The sequence below is a fragment of the Lutzomyia longipalpis genome, chromosome 4, assembly GCF_024334085.1.
Source record: "Lutzomyia longipalpis isolate SR_M1_2022 chromosome 4, ASM2433408v1".
Lineage (NCBI taxonomy): Eukaryota > Metazoa > Arthropoda > Insecta > Diptera > Psychodidae > Lutzomyia > Lutzomyia longipalpis.
Window position 1 is genome coordinate 20,787,969 of NC_074710.1, and position 22,584 is coordinate 20,810,552.

The 22,584-nt window shown below is 36.3% G+C and overlaps 1 protein-coding gene and 1 long non-coding RNA gene across 2 annotated transcripts in view; one reads left to right on the forward strand and one right to left on the reverse strand.

The window, feature by feature from the left end:
• The first annotated feature begins 3,372 nt into the window (after positions 1-3,372).
• Positions 3,373-22,584, forward strand: part of LOC129794800 (ecdysone-induced protein 75B, isoforms C/D) — an 81,552-nt gene continuing 62,340 nt past the window's right edge. Inside the window, exon 1 of the mRNA XM_055835668.1 lies at positions 3,373-4,817. Within this exon, the coding sequence (XP_055691643.1) occupies positions 4,433-4,817 (385 nt within the window). The 5' untranslated portion in view covers positions 3,373-4,432. The remainder of the gene's footprint in view (positions 4,818-22,584) is intronic.
• On the reverse strand, positions 12,730-13,317 carry LOC129794801 (uncharacterized). Its single transcript, XR_008751082.1, has 2 exons — positions 13,215-13,317; positions 12,730-13,136 (listed from the first exon to the last, which is right to left on the reverse strand). It is a non-coding gene; the product is annotated as an uncharacterized LOC129794801 (long non-coding RNA).

Genomic DNA, 22,584 nt, shown 5'->3' on the forward strand with positions numbered 1-22,584 from the left:
CGCCCCACCTTATCGTGGTTTGCTTTACTCCGGCGATAATGATGGCCAAGTGCGATTGATACCGTGACGCAGTGGCATAGAGAGATCGTGGGAGCCACTCGTGTGGATCACTTCCCCTTTCTCCCATTCCCAGACTCCATGGCGCTCCGCAGTACAAAGTGAAAGTGTTTCGCTGATCATTTACACTAGCTGTGACTTTCACCCAGCACCACACGAGTTTCCTTCTCTTGCCGTGTGCTGTGTGTTGCTCGAAGGACGCGAGAGACCAAGGGCAAGGACATTGGCGCATGCGCTCCCCGTGCCAGGGGAAGTTTTTCCCTTCGTCATTCTACCGACACTTCCGAGTACATTCCCAGGGATTTCCAAGGACATGGCCAGGGATTTGTCGACGAAGGTCGTCAATCGACCGTGGCTTTATAACGACTTTTCGTTATAAACATAAACAACTTGCTTACAATTTTCTACGATGGATAAAATGTTTTTTTTTCTTCGCCAAATTTTGAATGAATTCTATTTTTGTATAGCTCTTTTGTAGCCTTCGCATTTTTTTGGCAAAACATCATACATTCTTAATTTCTTCCTCTATATGATTTTAGGGGAGACGTGGGTAAAAAAGTCAAACATATTTTTTTAGACATATTTTAGACAAAATAATTTTCTATTTTCTTTAATTTAAGGGAATTTTAGAAGACCAAACTAAATATCATAGTTATCCCTTTCAGGTCTATTGGGTCATACGCTGACCCAAAGGCTCGATTTTGGAAATGTTTCATTTTGTATAGTTATTTTATGAATATTGAGCCCAAATTAGCACAAATATTATTTTTAGTTCAATCAGCTCACTAGATTGATCGCGGACCTGAAAGGGTTAAATTCTAGCAGTTTTATTTCTTAGAATCATACAGTGGAGTATTATTTTATTTAATTTTTAATTGAGGTGAAAAATGAAAGAAATTACAAGAAACTTCCAAATACGAAAGATCGCGCGAGAAAAACGTTTTTTAGGCATAAAATACTTGAGGCAAGACTTGGGGTCTCTATGGGAGAAAAACAAACGATCAATCACCACAAGGCGAATGAACGATCGACTTTCGCGCGCGAAAGCACTTTCATTGGCAAGATCGCGCCCGCGAAATGGGTTAATGCATTTCACCGAATTTCGATCACTGGAACGCGATCGCAAACAATAGAGTAAAAGTCAAATGGGCGAAACAATGCGCCCAAAGAGAAATGTTCGCCTTTTTTCTTCTCTCTCGTTGTTTCTTCTTGCTCTGGAACTGATTTTTAAAACATATATAACATAGAAAGTACATAATATACGAGTATTTTGGTGTGATGCTCATTGGACGCCACAATGGCACACGCGCGTCTTTCTACGAAACAAACGCGATCATGGCGATCATTTAGATAAGTCCACAAAGAGAAGAAGAAAAAAAAACAAATAATTTGCCATTGAGGTGTTTTAGGAGCGAATTTCTTGGAGCGTGTGCGGTGAAAAGTAAAAATTGAAAGGTGATCGCGCATTAGAGCTTCTGTGGTGATGGCGGGTGAATGAAATCGAAAGCGAATTGATCGCGTTCGATCATTGACAGCAAATCGGTCGATATGCAGTGACGAGAAGAGGTCAATTAGAGTTTGGAAAGTGTGTGCATTTTACACATTTTCCGCTTCCAGTTTTAATGCAAAACTCCGCTGCTTTTAGTACTGACTGTGTGAGAGAAAAGTGAAATTTCAGCACGATCAGGAGAAAGATTTTTCTTTTTAGAGCATTAATTTCTGAAGACTTTCCTTGAAGTACAAAATTATCAGTTAGAAGAGTTTTGTGGAGGAAATCTGTAAATTCAACGGTTTTCGGCACGTTGTTAATGATTCAAATTTTAATTTTAATTAATTCAAAAGTTTTTTTTTAATTTTTTTAATATCAGGTTTGGTATAATTTTATTTCTTTCGTTTCGTTTTAAAAGATTATTAAAACGTGATCAATACCATTTAGTAGATGCTTTCAGAAAAGATTTATTTCCTTTATTAACCCTTGCGCGACCGATATTTCTAACCTCAAAGTTGCATAAATATCTTTAAGGGATCAGGAGGAATGAAACCAAATATTTCAAAATCATTATTTTCGCCCAAAAGTACTTTAATTTAACTCAAACGACAAAAACTGATCCCTCAAACGTACTTTTAATTTGTAATTGACTCACCTTGAATCCTTATTGTCCTTAAAGGGTTGAACCTGTTCGCTTGATATAATTTTATGAATACACAATTAGAACTAAGAGTTGCTCGCTCATACTGATTCGTTGCAGTGATTTAACCCATTTAACCATTTCGCATCCATTGGATCAAACATCGACACAAACGTTAAACATTAGATTTTCCTGAATCTAATCTATATATTTGCTTTTCCAAGTTAAAATGCGTTTAATTCAGAAATAAGATACCAAAAACGTTTAGAATCTGAAAAGGAATGAAAAAATATTTTAATGATGTCGCGTTAAAAAAGCTTATGACGTCATTGTGAAACATAGAAACATTGAAACATTCCGTTTTTTTATTATGAAATTTATTTTCTAGATCATTTCAATTTATCAACACAACATGATATTGATATTCATGATATTTATTCAACATAAATATAATGAATAAATGAGCTCATGTTCCAATGCTTCACGTGGACGCGAAAGGGTTAAACCAGCTTATGACCCAATGGTACTCAAAGTGTTAACCCGCTACACTGTCCTCACTCATTATTCAGCGAATGTTAACCTGCTCACACAGTGATACCATAAAATTGACAGTTAGTAAAAAAAACTTCAAATTTTCTTTTATTTTTATAGACCTCTATCCTCCCTACAATTTTATCATAAATCTTTTTTTTTTATTCCATAATTACTTCCCCTACAATTTTCTCCCATCTCCTATATGAATTTCCTCTCCTCTTGCCAACTTTTTCCAAGTTCTTGTGGCTGGGGAAGAAGGACCATATAAATGACTCTCTCCCCTAGCTCATCCGCGTCTTCTGCGGTGAGAGAAAGAAAAGCCCCCCCCCCCCTTTGGATTGAAGAAAAACGGAAAAATCCCCCGGTTGGGTATAGCGCCACACTTACAAAAATAGGGAAGGAAAAACCTTGAAAGAGGTGTCGGAGAGTGAACTTGGCTTGGAAAATTCAACATCGGGTCCCTCCTGGTGGCTCTCTCGGCCTTGCTCCTAAGCACTCCGATAAGTGTTGCGGCAGATTCCAAGTTCAACTCCGGCACCCCTTCATGGGACACCGACCACCCTTCGCGGGTGCTTCGTACGCGATTCGCGGGAACACGCACACACTCGCGCCCAAATTGTGTGTGGTCGCGATCTCAGTTTCACTTTCATCCAGTGAGAGAAAGTCCGGCGCGAGAGGTGGATGTGCCGAGAGACCGTGTTCAGTGTCAGAGAGTTATCGCTCAGCTACAGTCGCTTGTGTGCAATTATTGCTTCACAGAACTTTTCCGCAAGTGAGAGAGGCCGATTTTTAACGGAAAAAAATATTCTTTCAAATCCTCTGTTCTGGAAAAGTCACTTTGATGGGATTTTTCAGTTAGACGGAAAAAAAAACATTTGTGTGTGACGGTTGGAAAAAAAATCTTCCAATATATGCATGAAATTTTATATAGGAAGTGATTTTCCCAACGAAGGTTTCCCCGCAAGATTTTTCCCGACTGTGCACGAAAATAAACCAACTCAAGGACTCTTAAAAGTTCAATTTTTGCTACATATATTCACTTCCCAGTGTATTTAGCCTTGACATTGAGTTTGTAAGTATATGCGCGCGTGTTTTCGTGCGTGAGTGTGTCCCACGTGTCACTGTGCTCACACAATGTGTCCCAAAATTCAAAATTAAAGGTTTCCTTGTGCAAAAGAAGTAGTAAAAGTAACAGGATGATCTACGCGCCAATTACAAGATATTGCAAATTGAATTTGTAGAAAATTGTACAAGTGTTGTAATCAGAATGGAATATGAATAAACAATTAATTTAAAAAAAAAATTAAAAGAAAATATTTTTATCTGTATGTGTTGTGAAGAAGATTTCAGAGACGATTTCTGTGATAATTTCCGCGATCAGCGAACAAAATAAGCGCGACAGAGTTCAAGGTGGGTCATTTTCGGGTGTATATTTTGCGTTGTGGTCGCCTTGAGGCCTCACCATCGCAGTGTGTAAACCTTGAACCCCGCACGGAATGTCCGGCTGAGATACAAGTTTAAATATATTCCGTTTGTCCTCATATCATCAGAAGCTCCTTAACGACTCGTTAACATAACGACTCCTTAAGCCTTTAGGCGTGGAAGAAGGATTCAGTGCAGTGGAATGAAGGATAGTGTGTGGATTACGTTAGAAACCTTCATTATGTGCTTCTTAGTGGATTCAGTGTAGAGCCTTATCACGTTAATGGACAATGCAGAGTGTCCCAAAGGACGATTGTGAGGTTAAGACTGTCCTGTTGACGGGACCACCGGACTCAAAGGTGATCCTATCGCCTCGTGTTGAGTTTCACAGAGTTAAAATGCCCGAACCAACAACATCCACCCCCCAGCTGGTATTGGCACGTAGTCAACCAGTTGTGGTGCGTTCGGAGGCACTACCCCCACCCCCACCCCCGCATCAAGTACGCGTAATCCGGGATGGGCGCCTCTATGAGGAGGCACAGAAAGATCGTCCGTCGGTCTTTCGGACACCCGTTGTTTCAAGTACCAGCCAACCGATGAGACCACCACCCCCGCCACCACCGCTCAAGACCAAGACAGCTCCTGAGGAACCATCGAGCTCCATACCAGATCTAGGTAAGTTCACCCAGACCCATAGAAAATTTTCACACGTCCTTCAATCTCATGCTAATTCCCATGATTTAAACCCATCAACGACTTTTAACGAACAAAACAACAAAACGAAGAAAAGCACCTCCTAATCCAGTCTCTTATGTGATTCTGAGAGGCACCGAGAATTGGGTGAAGTCACATCAAAACAAATAGTCCAGACGATGTGATTCACACATGTGGGGCATTTTTGCAAATCAGCAAAAATGCGGTGTGTGAGAAATTCAAAACCCCGATCATTCCCCTCGCCAGTGTGGCCTATATAAGTTTGACGGAAATGGTGACCACTTCCTCCCGTTGCACGACCATTTTGGGAAGGTCACCACAATTTGTGGGGAAGCCTAGGAAAAGGTGATCCTCACAGCAAGTGCACTGAATTTGATCAAGGCTATACGGAAAAAAGAACAAACTAAAGGGAGAAGAGACGATGAGAATGATGAAGAAATCGTCTGGGGATTTGTGAGACTTCCATTGAGAGTTGTTTTGTTGACAACAGCTCGGGAGTTAAGTTTTTTTTATTAGCTTGATGGGAAGTTATAAGATTCCTAATATAAAATTTGAATGAATACGGTACACAAAATACGTCTTGGAAGAGACTTAATCTGATAAATTTCGTGTTTAACTTGGTTTTCTGATGCATTTTTGATATGTAAATTTGAACGTTAAATTTGAACTTTAATTGTAACGTTTGACGTTTGTTTTCTGCCGTTTGATATTTAATTTTTAAATATTTAGTGGCAGTACTGATTACTTAATGCTTTTTTTTATGTTTATAAGAATTTTTGGGAGGGTTTACATTAGTTTTTGTAAAGTTTAACACTTTTTTCTAACGTTTAACATTTCCTTTCTATCATTTGATTTCAGTTATTCTTATGTTTGACATTTCTTTACTAACGTTTGACGTTAAATGGTTTTCATTTAAGGATAAATCTATATTATTTACCAACTTCAGTAATTTCCAACGTTTGATTATTTTTTTAAATTTTTTAACTTTTCCAATATTTAACTTTCATTTACTGATTTTTGTCATTTCTAACATCAAACCCAATCCCATCCTGGATACGTCACTGGAGTTAACACTAACTTGATTCAAATTGCAATGAGCACCATGAAGTTGACTTTAGAAAGAAAAATTACTATAAAAAAATACAATTAACTCTTTGAGGACCATCATTAGACGCTTAAGGGAATCAAAAGTCTCTTCGAAATGTATTTATTAGCCCCTTGATTTGATACACTGAGCGAAAAGATTACAAAAAAAATTAGGATTTTTCGATTGACCGATGAGCATATTTTGGACTTAAAACCTAAAAATTATCTTTTTTCCTTCATTTGACTTTACTAATTCATCCTAAATCCACACAATTCACGCAAAAAGAAAAATTTAAATCGATATTTAGTTCCAAAAATCCCTAAAATTGCCCAGAATGATGCGAAAAAATTAATTTTATTTGGTAAGGTTAGCTTTAAAACTTTAGAGATACCATATTGGTCGTAACCTTACTTTTCTTTTAGCTTAATTTTTGAAAATTTTATAGTTTTTTTTTTCATTTCTTCATTAAATATTAGCCATCTGCTTCCTAAGAATTTTAGGATAGACTTAATATATTAGGCACTTAAAACGACACTTTTATCATTCCTTTGTAGTTTTAAAACGAATTTTGTGAAAAGATTTGTGCTCAGCAGGCATATAAGTAGTGCTTGAATTATCTCTTTTTAGACACAATTAAAGTTTTTTGTGATAATTTTTGGGGTAAATTTTAGCGTTCTTGGCTAGATTTGATCTCTTTTGGACTCAAAAACTTAACATTCCTTAAAGATAATTTGAAGAATATTTTCTTCTCTCAGTGTACTATGGATTTTAACACTTTGAGGACATTTCTGGCAGTCAGTGCCAATTTATTTTGCTTTTTAAATCATCACAGAAGGTGTAGGAAACTTCAAGTTTAAAGTAAATTTGAAGAAAAACAAACATTTTCTTTTTAAAAGAAATGTAAGATCAAAGTTTAAAGTTAGAATTTTTAGTTCTCCAAATGTTAACCCTTGGAGGATTTCGCTTGCTTTTGTAAAGCATTATCTAGAACGAATCTAGGAATTATCAAACTAGGTAATCCTGAGGGACACAAACCCCTATTACGTCTTTTAGAGTGAATACAGAGTTAATAAAAAATAATAAAACACAAAAACTTTAAAGTAAACAAAACATTTTATTCCAATATGAAAGGTACCTATATAATGCAAATCAATATGGTACCTACATTCCAATATGATTCAAGCTTGTTTACATACAATAAACCTGCCATGTATATGCTTCATGATGGCGTTGCATCAATTTCAAGAGAAGAAAAATAAAGGGAGTGCACTAAAAATCGCATCATAGCTCACCCCTTCCTCATTATCTGCGTCTCTCTTTATACAATTCGCGACTGTGGATAGGGGAGGAGGGGGACGCGCGCGTGAGGTGCACGTCCGAAGTATCGACGTGGAAAGAATGGGGCGCACGCGCAAGGACGAACTGGGTGAGTGTGTTGGTTCTGACAGAAGTGTCTCTGTGTCAACCGTTTTGCCTGCCTTTTGTATATCGTCTGCCTCGAGCCAAGGCCAGGAACTCGGGAGAGCCAACGCTCTCTGGCACACAAGCATATATAGCATAGCAAACATAAAAAAAAACATTTTTTTCCACCATTCTCTCTAATAAACGCAAAGGGGAATTTTCGCAGACATTGTGGATGAAGATGAAAATGATGAAGATTCATAAATGCGTAGGATTATTCTCGTGTAACAAAAGCTCTGAACTCTGACCTACAGATTAGAAGGAATTTTTTTTTGGCAAAATTGAAAAGCCAGGAAATGGGTGAAGAGAGCGAATGATTTTGGAGCATAAGCAGACAAAAGATCAAGGTGAGGGAGCAACTTTTCGCGTCGCAGAATAAAAGTTGTTCACCTAGAAAAAAAGAATGACATTCAACTGCAGTTTGTTGGAAGGCGGAAATTGGTTATTTGAGCTCTCGCGCACCAGACTCCCCCCAAATGAAGAAGAAAAAATAAATAAATAAACAAATTCTCAGTGAATGGGAGGACAAAAGAACGCGCGCGAAGATATTGGTGCGAGATGCATCAATAAATTTAACCCCAGATATGTCGGATATGGAGGCGAAGTGATGGCGTGGAATCAAGTGGGTTTTTCGATTAGCGCTCTTGGCTTATTCTTGCTAAATTAGTCAGAAATGGTCAAGAATAGTCCACCCAGAGAGAATGGAAAGAGTTCATGGTCACATTATGGCGCTATGTCTGTCTCATAAGCCAATCGTCTTTACACGTCAGAATATTATTTGACAAGTTTGATGGGTTTTTGACATATGTCAAATAATGGGGATGATTCTCTTACAAATCTTTTCTTTTCTTCCAGTTTTGAGAGTTGCAAAATTTTTGATTTCCTGCCAAGAAAATTGTAAGATTTTGTCAGTTTGTTTTTTTATAACGTTTTTCTCACAATTCAAAGATATGAATTGTCAAAATCTTCTGATAGTTTTGTGTAAGAAAAGTTTTTTGACAGAATCGACAGTAATGTCATAGTTTAACGTTATAAAGTCAATTTTGTCTCTTTAAATTGATTTTTTAACGTTGAAATATTAGCTGTGTGATTGATTAAAGATTACAAATCTTGACGATAATGTCAAAGAGCCCACTTTCACATTTCGATTAATGTCAGTCTGACAGTTTAAGTTTAAACGTTAGAAAATCATTTTAAAAGAAGACAAAACTATTCTAATCGTCAAATTACGTCAAATTATGACATTATTTAACATATGTCAAACTCTCAATAATTGTCAAAAATCAATACAGACTAATGTCATTCACCTTTCTTAATGGGGAACAGCTCAAACCGATTTATACCCATAGCTAATTAACCCTTATTAAGCAATTGCCCAACATGCATTATATAAATTTTCTTCCTCAAATTTCAACGTATATGTTTACACCAATAAGAATCTTTATTACCGTGAACGCATCAACCTCACTCTCTATCTCTCTCTGACATATCCTGGAGGGGATTCTCAGCTCTCTCGTGTCCTCTCTCCCTTTCACCATGACTCAGACTTCTCTCTCGCAGACGTCGGAAGTACGGGTGGATTCCCAGTCGGGCGCCGGGACGCCCTGCAGTTCAAGTGCACGGCTCTCCGGGAGAATTTTGTGTATGTGATGGTGGAAGCAAAAATCTCTCCGGGAGAGAAGGCAGCCAAGGGCATCCCGGTTGCCGTGACAACGCCCTTCAGTCTGCAAGTGCACCAGAGAGGCACTCGGGAGTCACATTGAAGGCCATTCAACTCCCGCCATCCCGGTCTTCCGCTCTCCAGACAACGTTTTGCGCGACTGTTCAAGTTCTCATGAACAACAAAAAAAATCACGAAGAACTCTGAGATGAAGAAGATGGGACAACGTGGGGAGGATTTATTGTGCAAAACTAGAAGTTTTATTAGTTTTGAAATGGAAAATGGGTTAAGAAGATTATGCTGCGTTATGTATATAACTTTGTTTATTTGATATTTTTTTATGAATTCATTAAAAAGATGTTTTTATTATATAAAATCTTTAGCCAGGAAAGAATATCAAATTATCTCTGTAAGCATTTTGTGCGTTCTGTACCTGAAAAATAAAAAAAAGAATTAATTTTAAAAGAAGTTTATTCATTTTGACGTTCTCAGAAAAACGTTTAGTTTTAAAATTGCCCAAAACATCTGCTAAGAAAAACAAGAAAAATTATTAATTTTCATTAGATTTTGGCTGACAAAACTTCAGAATAACTGCTAGACCACGCCCCTATTGTAACAAAACTACTTAATTTGTCCATGAAGCATATGCTTATTAGCGATTTTATTTCAGAAATTAACCTAATTTGTCGGGTATTTTTTTGTTAAGAATATTCAAAGTTAAAAATAAATGTCAAACTGCTAGGATTAATGTCAAAAGTTACAGTCTTGAAACGTCAAACGTAAAATTAACGTCAAACTAACCGTATGAATTAACGTAAAAATACGTCTTTGAAGAATTAAATAAACAAAAGCAAATATCCTAAAGCAGTAGTTATCAGAAAAAATCAAGGAAAAAATATTAGAAATTCTACTACTGATCGGCCATCTTGATTAACTTTTTGTCAACACTTTAGCCACCCTATTTTAGAAAATTAGTAGAGAACTTTCGTCCTACCTCATAATATCTTCAATACCTTCTCAATGATAAATAAATATGCAAAAAAGAAGCCCCAAATTACATGTGAAAGCAATTTGAATGAAGAAAAAAACAGCAATGTCGCCGGGTGAAATGTCAAAATCCCCCCGTTGCCATTCGATTTATAAAAAGAGAATTTGTAAAATGAGAAAGTGAAATTCTTCGCGACTTTTTGCTTCAAAAGTCACCCAAAATCATCTGAATTTCTAATTACACGCTGTTTATAATTATTTCAGTGAGAAGAGAGAAAGAAGAAAGAAGAAGTGAAAAAGGTTGAATATTTAGGCATTTGAATGGGATTTGTATATGGCGCTTGAGTACATTTCTGCGAAACAATCAGTATGGGTCTGGCGTGGAGTTTCTTTGGAGATGAAATATTATGGTGCTCATATAGTAATTTTCATATTTAACCGTTTGAGAAGAAAAATCAACGATGGAGGAATTAATAAAAATGTATTTTAGTGAAATGGGGAGTCCGTTGAAAGTGAAACGTGACTTTCCACCTGAGATTAATTGAAGCAGTAAATGAGAGAGAAGTATAATCGTCCATTTGAGAAATGTATGTATAGGTACCTCTTTATCGACCTTTCGCTCTGTTTTCATGAGAGTTTTGTGAAGAAATATTAATAAAAATTAGAGGATTAAATTAATGAAATTATAATTTACGAGCTGTCAGAATTTTTTAAATTCAAAATTAACCAATAAAACTGTCATTTGTTTACTAACTGCAAAATGAATAAACTCCTAAAGTGATTAACCCTTTTGTGACTGCTTAAGTATTTTTTCTCTGTGTTGAGCACTATTCTCTGTAGCTAGGGAGGGTATTTAGGTCTCAGAGCACCCCTAAAAAGTTAAACCCTTCAAAGTTTTTCATAAGAACTAAAAAGAAATCATTTCTGGCCAAAAAAATACGTTAAAAAATGAATAGGGGAATTTTCTAACATTTTAAGAAGATGTCAAAATTTAAAATAAACGTTAAACGTTAGAACAAATACATCAAATGCTTAAGATAAGAGTTTTTTTTTGATATTTTGAGACGTCATGAACTACAAGTTTCATGAAACATTAAAAATTAGTTTTTTAAACGTTAGAAAAAAACGTTAAACGTAGAACAAACTAAAAACTCAAAGAAAAAGTTTTAAAAGGAAACTTTTAGGTTAACCTTTGGAATGCGGAGGCCTTGGTAGTTACGTAGAATGCGAAGGTGGGGTCGTTGAACGACCCCAAAAAGAAGGCCAATTTTCTTCCAAACTATACAACCTGGAATTGTCGGGTTAGTGCCTATAGATTCCTTATATAGTCCTCTTGCACCCTGCACCACAAATTCGTCGCTCTAAAATACTTAGAAGGAGATATTAAGGAAAAACATTTTTCAATCATTTTTCACAATTTCTTTTTGAGAAATTTGTCAAGAAAGTTAACCCCAACTGCAATTTTTTTTTCACTCTTCCCCACATTCCCCTAACTTCCCGCAACGTGATAAATGGCAATATTTCTCGAATATTCTTTATTGTTATGCACATTTACATGCTTCTAATCATGTTTTATGTTGTTTATGCTCTAAGAAATTTTCCGCAGAATGACCGTTACACCAATTTTTGAATTCCCTTCTTCTACATTTTTCTTAATAACTTTTCTTGTGGTGGTCGGATTGGGCTGAAATTTTTACACAACCTCCTCAGATAACCAAGGAACTTATTTCCAAAAGATGGGAACGCTATCTTTTATATTTATTAAGTTATAGCACGAAATATAGCGCTGGGGTCGTTCAACGACCCCGCTCCGCATTCCAAGGGTTAAAGAGAAAACGTAACTTTAACAAAAAAAAGAAACATTAATCGTTAAAAAAAAGCATTAAATTAGAAATTTTAAACGAAAAAAAGAAATATAAAAATAAAAATAAATCAAAAATGGTTTTCAAAGGGCAGTAAATAAATGAAAAACTTAATTTTTGCTAGTCAGCGACGTTTCGCTAATATAGTTAAATAACATCTTCAGGCTCTGGAGGGAATATCAATTACACAAAATTTTGCCTGAAGATCCTATTTAAATATAATAGTGAAACGTCGCTGATTAGCAAAAAATATTTTTTTTATTTATTGACTGAGCTCCGATTTAACAATTCCTCACAAAATACATTCTAACGTCAAACGTTAAAAAAGTAAAGTCAAACGTTCGAATTGCATAAGGAAATTATAAAATCTACTAATTTAATCTGAATTAGTATGTAATTTCATTCACCTTCATTCTTAACTTCTTCGTCCTTAGTTCTTGTTTTTAACCCTTTCGCGTTTTTTGGTTCATACGCTGACCCAAACGTGAAACATTTCATTTTTTTCCTATTATTTATAAATTTAATTGTTTTTTCATATAAGAAAAACATCAAATTCACGCAAAAGAGGCCAAAGAAGACGTTCTGATTGAGAAAAGTGCCCTGAGAGCATGTTTCAATGTTTTATGTTTCACGTTGGACGCGAAAGGGTTAATGTGATTTTAAACTTTTTTTTAAATTAAAAATTGACTTAAGAAAAATACTCCTTGAATTGATTTCTGAGTACGCACCTGATTATTTTTTTAATATCTCTTAACGTTAATTTAACGAATTACCACGTTGAAGAAAAAAATAAATTAAAAAAACTAAAAGAGAATATTAAAATTTAAAGAAAATCTTTGTTTTCTTAATTTATTTATTTACAAATTCTTCATTCTTTATAATAATTCATTTGAATCCCCTCTGCTTCCTCGCTCAGCTTCTCTTCCAAAGAAAATATCCATTTTTTCCATTTTCCTAAATTTCAAGCATAAGGCGAATATATAGCAGCTTCCAATGTTCCCATCTTCGTTTCACCCTCCGTTTCGTTGGTTGTTCATCCCGCCACTCCCTGCATCACACTGACAACAACTCACCCTAACAGGTGCTCCTTCTTCCCTTGTTTCCCTCTCTTGCAATACATTCAAAGAGAGGGGCAATAGTAGAGCAAGTGCATTGCACTTTTGCAGAAATACTGCACTCATTGCTCAGGTACATCCACTTCCCGCGAGATGGCACCACGTACACTATGAAAAAATATTATACAAATGGTTGCACTAAATTTCCCAGCATAGCTCGCGTCTTTCCTTCCACATAACACATACACGCATCACCTTTCGTCCGCTTTGACCTCGTTCGAAGGAACCTGGGTAGAAGGGAACGCAGCTGTGGCGCCCTCTCATTCGCACCCGCATTTGAACTAATGTAAGAGGGAAGAAACGACGATATATGTATGAGAAACTCATGGCCTTGACCGGCAGTAACCCCGTATCGATCGCAATGGCGAAGGGGAGGGGAAGGTGGTGGGGAGGGGGGGCAAACGCGTGTGTGGCACATCAACCCCAATTCCAGGGTAAAGAAAAGAAAATGGGTGGGAGGGCACGTTTCTAATTTCGGCCGCATGGGTGCTCTCAAACTCTCTCCCCCTTTAGCATAAATGAAAATATTTCTCTTTTAGCTTTTGTGGGTGGGGTGGGTGGTTGGGTAGTGTGGTAGGTGGGAAGTGTCACAAATGACGCATTTTCTTGGTTTTTGTGCTATTTCCCCAGCAATTTTATTACAACTTGTGGATATTTTTTTGCGAATCTTCTCGAATTCAATATGGTGGAATGAATTGTGTTCTCATTCACTCTTTTAACGTAATTTTGTGAGTTTTTAAGCATTTTTAGACTATTTCTTGTAGTTTTAAACAAATATTTTTAAAATATTGAATAAAATTTAACTCTTTCAGACTTGAAAACTTTCAATTTAATGAAAAAGAAAAAAAGAAAATGGAAGACGACGCCATGAACCCCCTAACCTCCAATCCCAGTGACTTCTTCCACTCGGAAATTTCCGCTTTGCTGTGTATAGTTCAAAAAGAGAAAAAAATAATAAAGAGAGGGAGAAAAAAAAGTCATGAACTTTCTCAAACGAGAAAAGATGATCGGTGGATCGTGGCGAGAGAAACGCGATGAAAGCGAAAGCAATCGAAAAATGAAAGTGACTCCGACCCATAGAAAGTGATCAAAGACGCGCGCGCGATCACTTTTTGGACGTTCGTTTGGAATCGAAAGTTGACGCGCTGTCATTTATCTCATGTTGTCCCCCCACCATTGACCCCATCTCGCTCTGGGGCATGCCGTAGAGTGAGATGGGAATGTGAATGAAATAAAGTCGCTTTTGACTCTCGCTCTCAATGCTGTTTGGCCTATTTCGCATGCGCTGGGTCAGTGACCGCCATCTGGGACTCGAGCGATCGCACGAAGGACTCCGAATGATCATCGTGCGGCCCATGCACTTTCTCATTATGGCGGCAAATTCAAACTTCACACTGTGTGCTCCGCTGGATGTCACGATCGCGTGAAGATCGCTTTTGGAGCTTTTCTTTTTTTGTGAATGTTATGATTTTGAGTAGCATGAATGGAAAACCCCTTCACGCCTCAATTTCAACACAGAAGCATATGCTTTGCGATCGCAATGAGATAATCATGCGAATTTTGAGCGAATTGAAAAAAGCTCCAGCGCGTTTTTTCACCTCCCCGCATAACCTCCAAGTCAATTCAACTAAATTTTCTTTCTCCTAAGATGAGAAAATTCGGCATAGTTTTTTTTATTCTTTTTTCCCATCGATTTCACGATCAATAATAAATTCATCCGCTTTTCACGCGATCGCCCAAAATGTATTTTACTCATCTTTTTTTTTTCTCAATGAACCTGTAATTTTTTTTACAATATACTTGTAAGCTCATTTGCAGGTCATTTTACTAGCATTTCGTGCAATTTGTAATTGATAATTCAATTATGTAAGTAGCAAATTGAGGTTATGTTTTTTTTTACACAAAAGGGTCATAAGTCTAGGCTATTTCCTTGGATAAATCTTCATTGGATTGATGAAAAAAAAAGTCTACATGAGAATTTTTAGCTGTCTGAGAAAATTAAAGCCTACTAACGGTAAAATTTGAGTTTTCTGGCATTAGATTGTTAGAACGGCCATCTTTCTTTTGTAACTTCCTTACTTTTGTATTTTTTTTTCTATTTGTATTTTACAATCTTTAAATGTCAAAAGATGTGATCGTTTTTCCAGTCTTTAATTGGAAATTTTTAAAACAAAATAATTTTTTAATGTTGTTAGAGCATAAAAGTTTAAAAAAAACGCTTAATCTTAAAAATTGATAAACATTAAGAAAAAAACGTTGAATTTGAAAAAAAAACAGACGTAAAAATATAACGTTAAATTAATGTAATAAAAAGGATCACAGATAAAAGAGCGTGAAACGTTAGAAAATAAATGTCAAACGTTAAAAAATAAGTTTAAAACGGTAAAAACGTTAAGCGTTAAAAAAAGAAATTTCAATCGTTGAACGTAAAACATCAAAGGTAAAAAGAATAACGTTAAACGTCAACCGTTAAAAAGGAAATTTCAAAAAATTGCACAAAATATTTTTCGTAAATTACTTCAAGCAAAAATCAATAAAGAAAAAACACTTTTTATTTATATTTATTTATTTATTTATTTTTTGATATTTTGTACTTTAGAAGGAAACTTCTTTTTTTGTGTCCTAGTTTTCCCTCCTTCTTAATTTTATGTACCCAGCCGTGCCCAGCAATGTCAGCACTAGTTTAGAGTTGAATATTAATCTGAGAAGAAAATCAGAAAGGAAGAGAAAAAAAATTATGGCTGTTTCAGAAATCTGATGAAACAAAATTTTAATTTCTAGGTTAGGAAGTAAATTTCATTCATGTTTCCAAGCTTCATGTAAACGTCTTCCATCTCTGCTTACGGATGAAATCTTCTTCTTCAGGCCTCTGAAAGTGTTCAAAAACAAAATTATTTCCTCCACTCAACAATTTTTCTTTTATCTAAAAGGAAGAATAAGTACATAAAAAAGAATTAAAAGATTACAAAAAAAATCTTCAAAAACCAACACAAAAGATGGCCGTTCTAGGCCATTTCTTTCATGATAAAGCGAAAGTTTTTTTTTTGTTAAACGTCATACTCTTCTCGAAGTAAGAAACAAAGGTGATACCTTTCTTTATTTCCCCTCCACTTCAATATAACAATTTGTAATCTATTTTCGTTGCTATCGAATGATTTTTATCGGTTTGGTCATTAACACTGTTGAGAGAGACATTTTCCGCGCGTCATGAAAATCATTTTTCGTGTGGCTATTTCGGTTGGAAAATTAAATATCTCACACTGCGCTAAATGTCGAATAGATATGGTTGAGTGTACTGAAAAGAGATGAAAATTGTGAACACTCAATTGGGGATTGTGGGAAATTTTCATTGAAATTTAACAAGATTGAATTGATGTGACCTAGAAAATGCATGACAAAGAAATTCTCCATTTTGCTTTTGAGTTCAAAAATTTTGCAGATCGTCAATATATAGGTTCATTTTTCGTTGTCTTTAGAGGGGGGAGGGGGAAGTGGTGGGTGGTAGGATAGCAAAATGGTGAAGAGAGTGAGTGAGAGGTGGCGAGGGGGGGATGAGGGAAAATGCGCGCCTTTATCAATGGAAGCACACAAAAAAATAATACCCGTGATCCGACGATAGCGACTACCAGAGCGCTATCGTTCAGTAGATAAAGCTGCTCGCTGGGTTGGCTCTGTTGGAGTTGAATGAACCACCGACGGTCGACCTTCATGATCTAGGCCATCCATCCAGTCACAAGCACACTCATGCGACAACACCCTCTATCCCATTCGCACCCATTGTCAACGCATACGGGTGTCCCATTCACGCATCTCCGCCACTCTTACCTCTCGCTCGCACTACTGCGCACTCTGGGCGGAATTTTTGCGAAACCATACACAATGTCAAACTCATTCCAAACACCACAAGGAGTAGAGATGGCATATGACGCGTGTCAACTAAACCCTCGCGCGTATGCTTCATGTCATCTATACTAACTACATACAAGCCTTAAAAAAAAACAAAATTCACACAAAAAAGCCCCCAAAACAATATGAAAGTGAAAAGTGTGGCAGTAAATTACGGCAATGATGGTTTTGTTTTTTTTTTTTGCTTCAACAGACCACTAAAACTTCACTTTCGCGAGCATTTTCACCAACATCTCGCGAAGAGAGAAAGTGAATTGTTCCCACCTTCAATCTTCGCTCCAAAGAGTCACGATGGCTGTCGCACAGAGTTGCTTTTTGGGCTGTTTCATTTTTTTTTTTTTGAAAGGAGTCACTCGATCATGGATTTTTGGGTGGTTTCACTTGCTAACAGAGCATGGGAAGATTGTTTAAAGGCGTTGGAAGACATTGGTGGTACATGGCTTTGAAAATTTGCAGCATTTGTAAAAGAGAAAGTGAAGAAAAAAAAGTTTTATGTCTCAAAGGTTGTTCAAAAGACGCCATAAAGTTCGTTACAATTTATTTGAATTTGTTTTTTTTTTATTTTCATATTAAATTTTAAATAGATCATTTTGGTGAGTATGATGGTTTGTTGGGCAATTTAAGAAGAAAAATTAAAAGGCTTTTTTTGACGTTTTACATAATTGTAAAAAAATCGGTCCTTGTTAAATCTTCAATGAAAACCTTTTAAACAGTCAAATTGTCATTGAAAAATTTAAAAAATCGATTTTTTTCAATGATTGAGTCAACAAACTTTTCTCATAATGCAGATACAATTAAAATCTTTTCTTTAAACTAAATTTTTTTTGCAAGATTTTGACAGTTTATACTTTTGAATAGTTCTATTGCTGTATTAAAATTAACTTCTTTTTCGTCTTACTGTGAGACATTTTAGAACTAAAAACCGATTTTAAAATTTATTTTGTCTTAAAATTAATACCTACCTTAAAGGCTTTTCCTGCACCATCGATTTTTTTTGAAACATTAGTAAAATCGAGCCGAAAAAATGGCTCAAAGTGAACCCATAAAAACATAATTTTAGTAACTTCTTTTTACAGTTTTTACACAATAAATGGATTGTAGTAAAGGAGTTTATTCATTTTAAATCTTGAAAATATTTGGTCCAATAAATCATTCAAGATAACCCCACAAATATTTTCTTTAATATACTTTGTTCGTTGAATGTTTCAATCTTTAATGTTTCATGCTGACATTTTTGTTTTATTTGTTATATCATTCTTATTCTGTGGATGTTTTCAAAAGGGCATTTCTCGGTCAAAACGTCTTGGCATCTTGAAAGTAAATTTAATGTATTTCTCACTTAGAAAAAGTAATTATACTCATTAATATTCTGGAAATTATGAAGTATTTCACGCTGTCAACGTAATGGACACAAAAGGGTGCTTGAAACATATTTACCAGTGTTTCAATCTTGTTTCACCTACTGTCAATGCAATTATAAAATTCAAAATTAAACTGATAAATTTAAAGGAGTACATGCAGAATGATTCTTATATAAGACTTACAATTTGTCAACTGAAGTATTGTTTTGTAATCAATTCAATATAGACAAACGTTGAGCATTCTAAGCTAACATTACACACACACATTTAATGAAAATTCCCTGAAATGTGAATCACATTTGCAACCTCTCTCCAGTTTCCTTCACTTTACTGCCACTTGCCCCCCTCCGCCGCCCCTCGGCCATATTAGTTTTATCCAACCACATTGGTATTATATGGATTTTTGTCTCTGTGCAGTTGAGCGACCGTCGATGTTGGATTTTGTTGAAAGGCGCCCGAGAGCAAAAATGCGCGCGCGATAGAGTGTCAATGCTTCTGAGAGCGCAGTTCAACGCACGCCATTGGCACAGTTCGCGTGGAAATAAATGATTTGGCCGCGATTGCGTCACCAAAACGGACCAAATTACATGAAGAAAAAAAATTGAGAGTGTTGATAAAATGGGGGAGAAGGAAACCGAAAGAAACAAAAAAAAACGGATCCCACCCCCATCCACCCTAAAATAGCTCTCAAGGGGCGAATGTCCTGTACGGGTGGAATTATATCCTGAAGGTGACACGCATGGCCTTGGGTTTGCTTTCTGTCCCACAAAGAGGACGTTGACCTGAATCGAGGGATGGGGTGGGGGTTGGAAGGATATCACCCAAAATTACCATTTGAGCGGAACAGCGGGGGTACCTAACCAATACAGGCTCCTCCCCTAACCAATATTTACCAAATTAATTTTTCTCACCTCAAAAAAAAATTAAACTCGCGCGCAAATGAGGAAAATTCCGTATTTTTCATCACACAAAAATAACATTCATGACTTTGCCACCGGAATGACCCAATTCCAACATTGCTTGTTGCATAATGTCCAATGCAAAAATCCCTCCTCTCCCCTCTTCCCCCTAAAAAAGGGAAGAAGAAGAAGGTTTCCCGCCAGGAGGGAAATGTCAAAGGAGTCGCACATAAAGTGTGCGCAAGTGTCGTGTGGGGAAATGTATGTCGATGAACTCACCAAGGACAATAGATTGCTCGAAGTGAGCTCCAATGCAAAATGAGAAATACCTACAAAGAGAGAGAAAAAAATACTGAGATGGCCAAGTTTCTTGAAAAATTACAAATTTTCCCTCCAAAAAAAAGAAATATTCACAGTAAATACATCAAAATGACAACGAGAAATTTGGCAATTTGGGGCGAGAAATGGGGATTTTTGGGCTGAAATTCATTCCCAAAAAGCTCCCTTGTTCGCGCGCGCACGTTGTCTCTTTCCAACCATGAAAATGAAGTTTTAGTGTGAAGCACAGTTGCGAAGAGAAAAATTTGAACAGGGGGGAAAATTCATTTTTTAATGACCTGATGAAGAACAGAAAGATTATGAATAGAGTCCAAGAATTTAAATGAGAAAAAGTTTTGTTTAATTAATTTTTGCTTTGTGAAAAATCTCTGGAATTTTGGTTTCAGAATTAGTAGGGATCATGTCAAAAATCGACCGTTAAAGGCCTAACCTGACCAAAACTTTTTGTAAGGAGACGTTTTTCGTTGTTTTTTCTCACTTGCTCCTTCATATTGTGTCGAGCTGTCACTGTCACACAAGAAACACGATTTCTATGTATGCTGGAGAAGTCAAGGAAGATCAATGACCTAAAGATACTAATGGACAAGGAGATGAACGAAGAATTTGAAATTTAGTTTCTCATACTCACTCACACAAGCCTATCTTCGAGACCTTACGTTTGGTATTTATCAATTCAAGCTCGCACGTTCATGTTCATGATAAGAAAGCAAGAGAATTCTCAGAAATAAAGAGCCAGAAATTCTCAGAGTAAGGATACATTCAAGGTTTACGTCAGTAAAAAAGCATAAGCTATGAATCAAGTATAATACAGAGCCAGATTCACAGCGAGAGCCAATAAACTATATTAGCTCAGTCAGTCTATAAACTGAGTTCAGACTCTAAAATTAAGCTGAGTTGGTAAGCGAACGGTTACGAAAAAATTCAAATCTCATGATTAGTGTGAAATTCAAATAGTGTAATTATCCATTTTATAGACTCATGCAGCCGCCCCCTTATTTTAATCTAATCTAATCTAATCCATTTTATAGGACTTTCCTTGAAAATTTAGCATTTTCCTACTCAACTTTCTTTGAACATTTTTCTCTCAAAAGTTTTTTTCAGAGCTTTACTTTTAAAGTTCAAACCGTTCGTCAACGTCAAATACCTTTATTTTGAGACCCTAGAATTCATTTTGAAGGTCTGAATACAGTCAGGTATTGATTAACGTCGCATGGGATATACTCTTTCCACCCATTAATAATAATGAGTGGAAAGAGTATATCCCATGCGACGTTAATCAATACCTGACTGTATTTCCACGAATGACGTTGAATTACTTTTTATACACTGATAGTGTTTCGAATACTGAGATATTCGAAATCTGAAGTGGCCAGTTAGACACCGCAGCGAGGTGCGAGCCTTCTAAACTGGCGCTGAAATGAAAAAGGTTGAAAGACTTTTCTTTACAGTCTAGCTCGCCTGTCTTGGCAGGCACTGTGTTTTATTGTAAAACGTTCTAGATAGTACATGAATCAAAAAGTGAGTTTTTTATTCTACGTGTGCTTCTTATATATTAAATTTTGGGCTTCTTCCTGGAGTGGGAGAGAGGCGCGAGTTCCCCCCACGAGTGCTCGCTCCACACTCCAGGAAGTGGGAAGTGGTGCCACAGCTGACCTGAAATGCAGCTGTGGCACTAATTTTTGATTTATTTATTTATCTTTACAATTTTCCTGTTGTTCTTTTCTCATTATTTTGATTGCGCTTGTTCATTCTGAACAGATAGTTTCAATTTGATCCTAAGGATTTTTTTTCAGACACTGATAATTAGTTGGTATACCACAATCGTGGCATACCAAGTATTGTAATCGTCGGAAAAACCGACCATCTCAGATCGGGCTCAAACTTGGTATGAGCACGTTTTAGACATCCCACATTACGAAAGTGGTGGTGGAAAAATTTTGTTCCGGCCGGCCGGCCTGCCGGCCGGCCGGCCGGCCGGCCTCTGCGCCAAACTTTACCTTATAACTCGAGAACAGTAACAGATAGAGACTTCCGGTTTGAAGTTTTCTATAGAAATGTGGGTGTAAATTTTCATTTTTTCGCATTTTCAAAATCCAAGATGGCCGCCGTCCGCCATTTTGAACTACCGTTTACCACTTCCCTTATAGCTAGAGATCTGAAATTTTAGTATGTTGTAGAGCTCAGTGAGACGTTTTCATCAATAATTCATACTTGAAAATCGGTCAAGCGGTTTAGCAAATATGGCGGCCTAATGCAAAAAGTGTTTTTTCAATATATTTCAAGAACGGCTTGACCGATTTTGACCATCTTGGTATCAAATGAAAGGTATTGAAAAGCCCTACAACTGTTTAGAACATTTCAATTTTCAAAAACATCCGCAAGAGGCGCTAAAATCAAAAACAAAAATTGCCTAACTTTAAGGGGCAATATCTCCGAACATCTGTTATAGATTTCCTTTAAATTTTGATATGTTGTAGCCTGACTCAATATCTTTCATCAGTCCGAAAATGAAGAAATTCTATGTCGCCGTTTAGAAGATATATCCATTTGAAAAATTCTTGAATTTGAAAAGTTCTAAGAGCCATATCTCTTGAACCGCTTGTCCGATTTGACTCAACTTAGTATCAAATTAAAGGTTTTGCAATTATCTACGTCTTTCTAGAACATCAGAAACCTCTAGAACCATTCCTTGAGGACAAAAAGTGCAAAAAACTGTTTTGGTAGAACATAAATCCGCCATTTTGTGTTCTGGAGGTGACCTTGAAATGTATCAAAATATATGTCAGATTATAGCTTATTTCAATACCTTTCCAGAACTAGTCAAGAAATTTCTGTAGGTCTAATAGAACTTAAGATATAAGCATTTTAATCTGTCAAATTGCTAAATTTTACAAAAAATCGACTTTGCCTACTAATATTACTCACAAATTAAATTACAACGCATAGACTGACCCATCCGCGTTGTGGTATACCAACTCTAATAACTGGACGCGTTATGATTGACTTTCATATTGAGACCCTAAAGTCTTTCTTGAAACATTAATTCTCTTA